We start from the raw sequence: 10,606 nt of genomic DNA, 5'->3' as shown, positions 1-10,606 counted from the left end.
CTCTCTTTCTGTGTTTCTCTGTCTCTCCCTCTCTCTCTGTTTACTTCTCTCTGTCCCTGGCTCTTCCTCTCTCTCCCTCTCTCAGCAGTAAGACTGTGGTACGGTCGTGTTTGCCAAAGGGCCGGCGGGCGGGGGGGCAGGCGGCAGGGGGGTAGTCCAGCAGAAATCTCGTGGAAGGCGCCGTGTTCCGCGGAGCGTAGCTTCCAGCTGTCAGCGGCAGCGGCGGGTTGGAGTTGGCGGTTAGCGAGCCGGCTGGCAGGGTTTTGCTCAGGAAGGCTCTGACCCCCCCCCCCCGTGCCCTGTTGCCGAGAGACGGAGCCTGTCAGACAGCTGACGGAGGGGGGGCAGAGGCCGGGAGCAGCGTACGCGTGGGGATTTGGGGGGGGGGGTCGGGGTTGCTGGTTTAAAACTCCGCTAGCGTGGAGCGCACACGGCGCGAACGCGCAGGCCGGGCTTTAGTTTACCCAGCGGCCGCGGCGGGGCTTTGTAGGAGCCCTGTGATTAGCGTCAGACTGTTTGTTAGCGTTGAACGCGGGAGCCGCGTTTGAGTTTGCCTGTCGGTGAGTTATCGGAGGGAAAAAAGAAGCGTATTTCTCTTTCATTTCTCTTCCTGGAAAATGAAGCGTTTGTTTTTGTGTGTTTGAATCGCTCTACGGCGTGCCGTGCCTCTCTGCTCGTGGCTGAGCGGCTTTAGCTTGGCATTTAGCTGAAAGAGCAAACGCGTGTACAAAAAGCCCCACAGGTGGAAATGCACATGTGCGCGAGGAGCTCACTCATTTCACACACCCCCGAGGGGACTGCCCCCTACCGATACAATCACTCCTCTGCCTTTCAGTTACTCTCCTGCCTAATCTGTCTGCTCCACACTTCGTCACCGACAGTTGGTGAGATTTCCTTGCCCCTTCCCCCGCCCTCTGGAACACAGCCCGGTGATGTGATGGCAACCGTACGCAGCTTCTCACGTTCTGTCAGTTTAGAAACCCAGACCTTTCACGTGGAAAGAGCTTAATTATCGGTTAAACTGTTGAGTTTGTTCCATCGAGGATGAATCATAGAGGGCAGAATTGAAGCATTTAGTTTCTGGTGAGTGAAATTTTTTTAATTTTTTTTATGTTGGAGACAGTCATCATGCTGTAGAGTACTGTTTCAGTCATCATGCTGTAGAGTACTGTTTCAGTCATCATTCTGTACAGTAATGTTTCACACTTGTTTCCTTCTTACGCTGCCTCTCTTTCTTTCTCACTTTGTGCCCTGGGGGATTTATTCTGGTCTGTTTATATTGCTCTGATATCCAGGTGTGGGGAAACTTTGTGACTGAGCACTCGATTGCTGTATCGTTCTCTGAGTGACTGCACTGCACAGCCACTTTTGACCCTTTGAAAGGGTATCATGTTAGTGCAGTTAGCGTGGGTTAGCATGTGTTAGCGCAGCGCAACGGGCAGTGAGCTAACGTAGGGTAGCGTGCGTTAGCTCAGGTTAGCGCCGCACAGCGGGCAGTGTTGCGCAGTGTTGTGTTGATTGGACAAACCAGACGGAGCATCGAAATTCATTGTCATGGACACGTTTTTTGGCTGGACCGCAACAGCGGGGCCAGCCCTACAAACGCGAATGACTGTGAGTGAGTTACTGAGTGAGTGATGAAGTTACACCATTGGTCGGCCTAGTTATGAAGTTACACCATTGGTCAGCCGGTCCAGCCATATACTAGGTTTTGACCTGGTCTTGTTATTATTATTTTTTTGTCTGGTGTTGACGAACATGAAGGCATAAGGTGATAAACTGTAGGGACGAATGGGGTTGATTTAGTCAGTGAACCGTTTAGCCGACATCCTAAAATAGCTGAAATGCCTTCGTCCGTGCCATCAGTGTAAGGCGTCTGTTTAACTGGGCTAGATCATAATCTTGTTTTTCGTTCATTTCGTTTACGTGACTGAAGGACACTGAAACAAAAAGGATTTAATTTTAATTCGAGAGAAGGAGATTTAAAATAGCTTCCTTCCCTATTTCTCAGTAATTTCACCGGATGCCACCATGTTTTCACAACTGTAAACATCAGCAGTTTGGCGTCTTGTTACCATAGAGACAACAACAACCTTTTTTTGTTTAGTTTCAGAAAAAATGAAAACATGCTGGACCTACGCGTTGCGGCATCGCATGGTCTCCATCAGGCCACAACGTGTAGGTCCAGCACATTTCAAATTGTTCTCGTCATGTTCCAGGAAAGGCTTTTAACTTAGCCATCAGGAGCGCCCTGGATCCCTACCGGTTTGCCACTTGTATTTTTTCATAATTTGGACTGGCAAACTACTAAACCCTTTTTGAGAACAGATTTCAGTTGGGATTTTGATTTAAACCTTTGAACTTGTCAGTTGCTGAGACAAACTGATGGAGATGGATGGATGGATGGATTGATGGATGAATGGATCCAAATGAGGTTGGAGATGTAACGTTACGAGATTCAAGGGAGAGGGACTGATTCATTGGACAGATAACTCTTCATATGTCAGTCCTTTTAATTCATTTAAAGGTAAAAATATTAAGCAGCTGCCCACCATGTCACCTCTGCGTTTCTGAATGCTCTCCGGATGACTGCGGCTCTTTGAGTCTTAACCCACACTTCCTGTGAGATTCCGGTGTGCTGCAGGTGTTGAGACCAGAAGCAGGGCATCGACACCGCGGAGGAGCCCGCCGTGTCTGCCGGGTCTGATTAAAAGTGCAACGGAAGGTTTTTAGAGCAAAGTTCTGATTCATTTAAAGACGGGTACGAAGTGGAAACGGCCGGAGTACGAAGTGGAAGACCCAGCCGTGAGAAAGCAAGAAAGCACTGTGGGGAATTTTTTTGGTGCAGCTTTTGAAAAACCCAAAAACGGAAAATCAGAGAGCTGCTCAGATGCCTCCTCTGCGGTGTGGGCTGTGGGGCGTGAGCTGCTCCCGTATTGATAACTGATTACGGTTGTTATCGGGGTGGGGGTGGGGGTGGCGGGGGTAGGAGGGCAGCGCTCAGCGAGTCGCGGCCGCGCGCGGCAGTGTTCACGCTGCTCGAAGAGGACAGGAAGCGTCAGCAGTCTGCGGTATCGCACTTCCTGTCAGGACGTCTGCTGCGCTGCTCGTCCTCAGCGCCGCTGAGCTCGAGTCTCGAGAGGCGGTCTGCGTTTCCGTCTGCGTGCAGCGACGTGAGCAGCGAAGCGTCCGCTCCAGAGCCGGCGAGTTTCTGTTCCCCATCGCCGTCGTTCTGCTCCGCTTCGCTTGGCGCTCGTACCGCAGCTGCTGTCCCCTTCCTGCGTGGGGGGGGGGGTGCGGAAGCGCGCCAGCGTGCATTCAGTTCTCCACACAAAACGCTTTTTGCAAAAGCGGTGCACAGAGGCGATTAGGTGCTATTTGAAACGCGCTAGCTTTCTGATTTCAACTGATGTCTGTCTGTGCAGATAGACTGATCTCACTGTCTGTCCACAGCGTAGACCGAACTCATGGTCCATATTCTGTGGACTGATCTCACAGTCCGTGTTAGCCAGTTAGCTCATTTAGCCAAGGTTATTGGTGGAAACAAAAACCTGCACACACCCACCGGCCCTCCAGGAGCAGGACGGTCCATCCCTGGTCCATGCTGTAGACGGATCTCACGGTCTGTATGCTGTAGGCTGATCTCTTGGTCTGTATACTGTAGACTGATCTCATGGTCTGTATGCTGTAGACTGATCTCATGGTCTGTATGCTGTAGACTGATCTCATGGTCTGTATGGTGTAGGCTGATCTCATGGTCCATATGCTATAGACTGATCTCATTGTCAGTGTGCTGTAGGCTGATCTTGTGGTCCATGTGTTGTAGGCTGATCTAACATGCTGTAGACTGATCTCATGGTCTGTATGCTGTAGACTGATCTCATGGTCTGTATGCTGTAGACTGATCTCATGGTCTGTATGCTGTAGACTGATCTCATGGTCTGTATGGTGTAGGCTGATCTCATGGTCCATATGCTATAGACTGATCTCATTGTCAGTCTGTAGCTGCTGTGCTGTTTTAGGCTGATCTAACATGGTCTGTCATGGTTGTATGAGCTGATCTCTTGGTCTGTATGCTGTAGGTCTGATGCGAGCTGATCTCAGGTCTGTTTGCCGTCTAGGACTGTATCTCGATTGGTCTGTATGCTGTAGACTGATCTCTTGGTCTGTATCCCATAGGCTGTTGGTGGTCTGATGGTGAGATGGCAATCCGTTTTCCCTGATTGGCTGGGGAGCACCTCATAAGCTCTCGGGCATAACTCCGCCTCCGAGGTGCTTAATTTGCCCCCCCCCCCGTCACAGTGAGAGGTCACGGGCGGGGGCTGGGGTGGGGGGGGGTCGCTGGCTAATAGGGTCTGTCTCTGGGGACTCGCCCTGCCTGTTGCCACGGCGCTGCTGCCCCGGAATGATTTACGAGCTAGTGGAGGCGCGGGTGGGGGGGGGGATCTATATCCCGCCACGTTGGACCCGCGCGAGCCCCTTCCCCACCAGCACAGCGACGGTGGGCCTTCGCGCCAGGTTGCCGTTGGCAACGCGGCGACAGGAACGTGGAGGCATCACTTTCTGCTGACCCCCCCCCACCCCGCCCTGCTCGTAGCAGCGTGCCCTCTTAGAGGTGGGGGGGGTAGAGGGGGGTACGTTAAGGCCCTGGTTCTGGGGGTCCCAGGGCGGCCCTGCAGCGCTGTAGCCTCTCTCCTCCTCTGCTGCTGGCACTGCTGCTGCTACTGTTGCTAATTTTATGGGATTACATCATCGCAGCAGAGATGACAACCTGCCTGCACCCCCCCCCCAGCCCCCCTCGCCCTCTGGGGACGGCTCATATTTTCATCCCACTTAGCGAGATGGATCTCTCTGATGCTGTAATCAGCCTGCTTTTGCCGGGGCTTCTGGGAGCACTGGACCTGAGGGGGGGGGGCACGCGGGGGGGGGGGGGGGGCCTTCCTGCTCTCTGCATCCAGCCCCCCCGTAAATGAGCCCGCCCTCCTCGAGGGGTTACCCTGCCCCCCCTTCTCTCCTTTCCGACCCCCCTGACCCCCCCGGCTCCACAGAGGAACTGGGTGGAGGGGTTTGTGAAAAAGACAGGAATTCCTGTGTGGGAGGAATAACAACAACAGCCGAACCTGCACCTGAGGCACAGCTACCCCAGTGAAGACCAGACCAGCACAGCACAGCACAGCACAGCTCAGAGCAGCACAGTCCAACTCAGCACAGCTCAGAGCAGCACAGCCCAGCCCAGCACAGTCCAACTCAGCACAGCACAGAGCAGAGCAGCACAGCCCAGAGCAGCACAGTAAAACTCAGCACAGTACAGCTGTACACAGCACAGCACAGAGCAGCACAGTCCAACTCAGCACAGCACAGCTCAGAGCAGCACAGCGCAGCACAGTCCAACTCAGCACAGCCCAGAGCAGCACAGTAAAACTCAGCACAGTACAGCTGTACACAGCACAGCACAGAGCAGCACTGAACAGTACAGTGCAGCCCAGCTCAGTACAGCACAGCTGAGCGCATTTCAGGAGTCTGTTGCACAGGAAACAGCAGGCAGCGGAAACACGGTGGCAGCCTAGCGCCCCCCCCCTATCGTGTGCCGTTATAAACATTGCCGCTGATACTCCTCGCTTGAGAGAGCGCCGGAATCGACACGACCGCAGCTCACAGCCAGTGAAACTTCCGCTGCTGGCTGATTGACGTGAGCTCTGCACATGTGGTCTGGCGTGTTTGTTTATGAAGCGTGTGACAGATAGGCCCCCCCCCTCGCCCCCCCCCTTGCAGGCAGCTGTCTGTCAGAAGCGCCTCTCTCAGGAAGCGTTGGGCACAGCTCTGGGGGTTTGTGTGGCGAGTGACGCAGGTGAGGCAGCAGACAGAGGATGTGCATCCTGCTCTCCATCTCTCCACTGAGGGAGCTCGCCTCCGCCCCTCCTGCTGCCCCCCCCCGCCCTGCCGCCACCCCCCCCCCCCCCTGCTCGCCCCCGCCCGCCGTCTCGCAGGCTGCCACCTCCCGCCCCCCTCCCTCCCGCACGCTGACCCGCCACAGAACCGAACCTCGCATGGTGGGGGCGGGGGTTGGGTCATCATGGGCTGCTGCGGTTCGCTTGGTCAACTCCGCCCCCAGCTTAAATTAAAGATGAGAGGAAGTCCTCTCGCCCCCACGGACCCCACTGCAGCCCCCCCTGCCTCTGAGTGACAGGTGTCTTCAGCTGGCACAGAGCCTCCCGGTGAAGATTCTTTTATTAAAGGGGGGGGGTGAGGAGGGGAACCCCCCCTCCCCACCGTGCAGCCAAGCAGCTCACGGCGAGGCGTCCCCCCCCCCCCCCCCCGCACACCGCGCGCGGCTCAGACACTCTGCGGAGCGCACTTTCTTACACACAACACTCTCCCGTGAGAGCTCCATGTGCTCGCCTCCCATTGGCCGCCGCTGAAAGGGATGATGTCATCCTTACTTGAGGGCGAACCGTGGAGGAAATAGAATTGAGTCCCCATCACCGCGCTGGTGCAGAGGCTGGTTAGAGCGCACAGACGCTCATGCGCCCTGGCTGAGCGCAGCAGATGCATTCTGTGCGCAATTGAAAAAAACGTCCCTGCTTGTGAATTAGCAATGTGATGCAATTCATGGGTCTTGGATTTATTCATGTTTCTTTCTCCTCTTTTCTCTTCCTCTTCCGCGCCTGGTTTAACTGTGAAGCGTCTGAAAGACTCAGTCCTGAGCGCAGGCGGTGTGCACGTATGTGCGAGCGCGCTCTGCGTGTTCTCAGGACTGCTTTCGGCAATCAGACGCCGTTCAGCGTCGCCTTTCCTCCAGGGTGCAGGAAGCGGACAGACGAGACGCTCTGCTCTCTGTTTTTGCCGTGCCGTTGGGCTCACAGATCTGCGTGTCTGTCGTCCGTCCGCCTGTCCGCGGCTCCCCGGGAGCGATCACACCCTGTGCATTATGGTCCTTTTTCTGCCGCACGCCCTGTTGAGCTGCGGCGAGGCCAGGCTTTGTGCAGACGCATACATTTGCATATTTCCCTGCGTTAGACCTGACAGCACGGGTGGCGTCTGCTCGGGAAGATGCATGCGGACCGCGCGTTATATTTTTTGAATTATTATTATTATTATTATTGCTTATTTACGCGGTCGTGTTTTCCTTTTGCGCTGCCCCCCTCCCCTCCTGGTCGTGGCAGGGGCGCGGAGGTTGGGGGGGGGGGGAGAGAAGACTCTGAGGTTTATGTTGTTTTCTGATCAATAAAGATTCCCCCCGTCTCTCCTCTGCTCCCCAGCTGCCAGACAGCCAATCGGGCTAATGCAGTTTCCCCGGCTCTCCCTCCCTCCCCGCGCCTCCCGCTCAGGTGATGTCATCCTTTTGCTGCTCCGCTCTCCTCCCTCCCCTCCCTCCCTCGCTCCCTCCCTCCCCTCCCCTCCCTCCCTCTCCTTATTAGCGGTTCCGCCGCGCGGAGGAGCGCCCAATCGCGCGGAGGCAGCGGTAGGGGACGAGCTGAGCGCGGACGCGGTGCTGCTGCAGAGCCCGGCGGTGTGTGGGGCGCTGAGAGCGAGCGAGCGATATCGTTAGACGTTAGCGCGCGGGTGTGCAGCTGAACCAGCCGCGGTGCCGGAGACGCTGAGCGCTGCGGGGGGGCACGGCAGGGGAGGGGGGGGGGCGGCCGTGACCGCAGCTGCCGCTGGGAGCGCCTGAGGAGTTTGGCTCGCTCTCTGGGAGGACAGGAAGCAGCGCGCTGTACCGCTGGCCGTGGACCGTACCGACGCCGCCGCCGCCGCTGATGAGGCAGCCCGTCTCCGCTTTCGCCGAGTGCGTCCGGGGGGGGCCAGCGACACCCTCGGGTCCGCGCCACGACCCTGCTTCAACAAGTTTGGGCGGCGGGGAGCCCTGCTCTGGACCCCGAGGTGCCGCGGCGCCTCTCTCTCTCCTGGGATCTGCGTTTCGGGGCGCCCGGCTCTGCCGCTGACGGACAGTTTTGGGGATTCGGGCGCTTTTGAGACGGAGCGGAGTTGGGGGGGGGCGGGTGGGGGGCTGAGCTCCTCTGTGATTGACAGCTGCTCTGATTTGGGGCGCTCTCTCGCCGGGCGGTGGGGGCGAGCGGCGCTCCTGTGACTCCCGTGCAGCGGGGCGACAGAAACTCTCCCGTCGACATCGCCGCGTATTCCTCTGCTTTTTCTCCTTCTTTTTCTCTCCTCGTTCGGAAAGGGGAAACTTTCCCTCCCCCTTGCCTGGGAAATGGCTTTCCTCGTCCGTTGCTATGCCAACTGTCTGCAGCCGTGGTCCTCCAAAGTAAGTGATGCTGTGATCTCTTCCCCAAGCTGCTCTGAGCAGCCTGCTCTGTGTCTGATCCTGCTGTCCTGTGCCCTGTTCCAGATCATTGTGCCTCTGCTGTCTTCATTCACTCTTTCACTCGCTCGCCTGCTCGCTCGCTCGCTCACTCACTCACTAACTCACTTACGCACTCACTCACTAACACATTGACTCACTCACTCATTCACTCACTAGCTTCAATTTTTTAGTTTGTAAATGTCTTATGTATCTGTGCGCAGAAGTGATTGATGTTTAGTGCTGCACTCTTGTGCTGAGCTCATGCTAAGCTACAGGTCTGTGGACTGCTGCTGATACATGCTAATATCAGGTGAATGGCGTTGTGTGTTTTTCTGTTGCACATTTGCTTCCCTCTGAAGTTCTGTAGACAGTTCTGTATGCTGGGCAAAGTACTACAGGGGAAGATGCACCCCCCCCCCCTCGAGGTTTTGGAATATGCATGAGCGTCAGTCTCCGTGCTGGCATGGGAGGGGTCATGGGGTCAGTACTGGCTTGATTGATTGCGTACTCTGTGTAGACGTTGAGTCGAATTCCCCGGGCGGGTATTTCTGACTGGTGTGTGGCTCTGGATAAGCCTGGTCTGTGCCCCACCCCCCAACCCCGCGTCCCACCACAGCGAGTGTCCTGTCAGGGCAGGGTGCACCCCAAACAGACAGATGCTATGCCCACACCCCCCTTCGCAAGTTCTGGCCATCTCTGGTCTACCCCAAACGCATCTGTTATAATACGATACTGTCACTCAGGAAAGAAGCTTCAGTCTGTCCCCCTGGCCTCTGCTTCATTCCGTCCCCCTGGCCTCTGCTTCATTCCGTCCCCCTGGCCTCTGCTTCAGACCTCTGCTTCATTCCGTCCCCCTGGCCTCTGCTTCATTCCGTCCCCCTGGCCTCTGCTTCAGTCTGAAGCAGACCACAGCCGGCCGGGAGCGTGACCTGTTCCCGCTGAAGTGCCACCTCTCGCGCACACTCTCTGGCGCTAAGCGAGGCGCTGTCTCTCCGTGCCGCGCGGCTGGAAGGGCGCGAAGCTGTCGCCCCTGGAGCAGATGTGTGTGTCAGGATTTTCCTCCGTGCTCGTCTTCTTTACGGGACGCGCGAGGACTTAATGATCTCCGTGGCGATAATGTGTCGCGCGTTCTCTCCCTCCCATAATGCTACACTGTGCTGTTACTCTGTGAGCAGAACAATCTCCCATAATGCTACACTGTGCTGTTACTCTGTGAGCAGAACAATCTCCCATAATGCTACACTGTGCTGTTACTCTGTGAGCAGAACAATCTCCATAATGCTACACTGTGCTGTTACTCTGTGAGCAGAACAATCTCCCATAATGCTACACTGTGCTGTTACTCTGTGAGCAGAACAATCTCCCATAATGCTACACTGTGCTGTTACTCTGTGAGCAGAACAATCTCCCATAATGCTACACTGTGCTGTTACTCTGTGAGCAGAACAATCTCCCATAATGCTACACTGTGCTGTTACTCTGTGAGCAGAACAATCTCCCATAATGCTGCACTGTGCTGTTACTCTGTGTGCAGAACAATCTCCCATAATGCTACACTGTGCTGTTACTCTGTGTGCAGAACAATCTCCCATAATGCTGCACTGTGCTGTTACTCTGTGTGCAGAACAATCTCCATAATGCTGCACTGTGCTGTTACTCTGTGTGCAGAACAATCTCCCATAATGCTGCACTGTGCTGTTACTCTGTGTGCAGAACAATCTCCCATAATGCTGCACTGTGCTGTTACTCTGTGTGCAGAACAATCTCCCATAATGCTACACTGTGCTGTTACTCTGTGTGCAGAACAATCTCCCATAATGCTGCACTGTGCTGTTACTCTGTGTGCAGAACAATCTCCCATAATGCTGCACTGTGCTGTTACTCTGTGTGCAGAACAATCTCCCATAATGCTGCACTGTGCTGTTACTCTGTGTGCAGAACAATCTCCCATAATGCTGCACTGTGCTGTTACTCTGTGTGCAGAACAATCTCCCATAATGCTACACTGTGCTGTTACTCTGTGTGCAGAACAATCTCCCATAATGCTCCACTGTGCTGTTACTCTTTGGAGCAGGGCAATCTCCCATATCTGCCTGTTTTCTGGTGGTCAGCCATATCCTAGGTTGGCGCGCTCGTGAACTTCCTGGCAGTGTTGCTAATGGCTTTCTGATTACCATTAGCATTCATTCTCCCCCGTTTGCCGCTGTCTTCTGAGGAAGAAGCCAGTGTCAGGAATCCTGCAATTACGTTGACTTGTGAGATGTTTTCCACAGTTTAGCCAGCTTTTCTTGTCATGGGGGG

General features: G+C 55.3%; 1 protein-coding gene across 11 annotated transcripts in view; it reads left to right on the top strand.

The window, feature by feature from the left end:
- The window catches only part of rapgef6 (Rap guanine nucleotide exchange factor (GEF) 6), a 105,370-nt gene that overhangs the window by 38,855 nt on the left and 55,909 nt on the right, over positions 1-10,606 (top strand). The window contains exon 1 of one of the 11 annotated variants that reach the window (XM_064349805.1): positions 916-1,083. The exons of 9 other annotated variants lie outside the window; for them this stretch is intronic. Coding sequence is in view for 1 of the 2 variants with exons in the window: in XM_064349804.1 (XP_064205874.1) it covers positions 8,213-8,266 (54 nt within the window). In the remaining variant the exon portion in view is untranslated. Of the gene's footprint in view, positions 1-915; positions 1,084-8,037; positions 8,267-10,606 lie in introns of those variants that run through there. One more of the 11 variants, XM_064349804.1, reaches the window with a different exon arrangement.

This window comes from Anguilla rostrata, chromosome 9, assembly GCF_018555375.3.
Source record: "Anguilla rostrata isolate EN2019 chromosome 9, ASM1855537v3, whole genome shotgun sequence".
In the NCBI taxonomy this organism is placed as follows: domain Eukaryota; kingdom Metazoa; phylum Chordata; class Actinopteri; order Anguilliformes; family Anguillidae; genus Anguilla; species Anguilla rostrata.
Note: the sequence above shows the minus strand (reverse complement) of the source record. Positions and strands in the feature narration are given on the sequence as shown.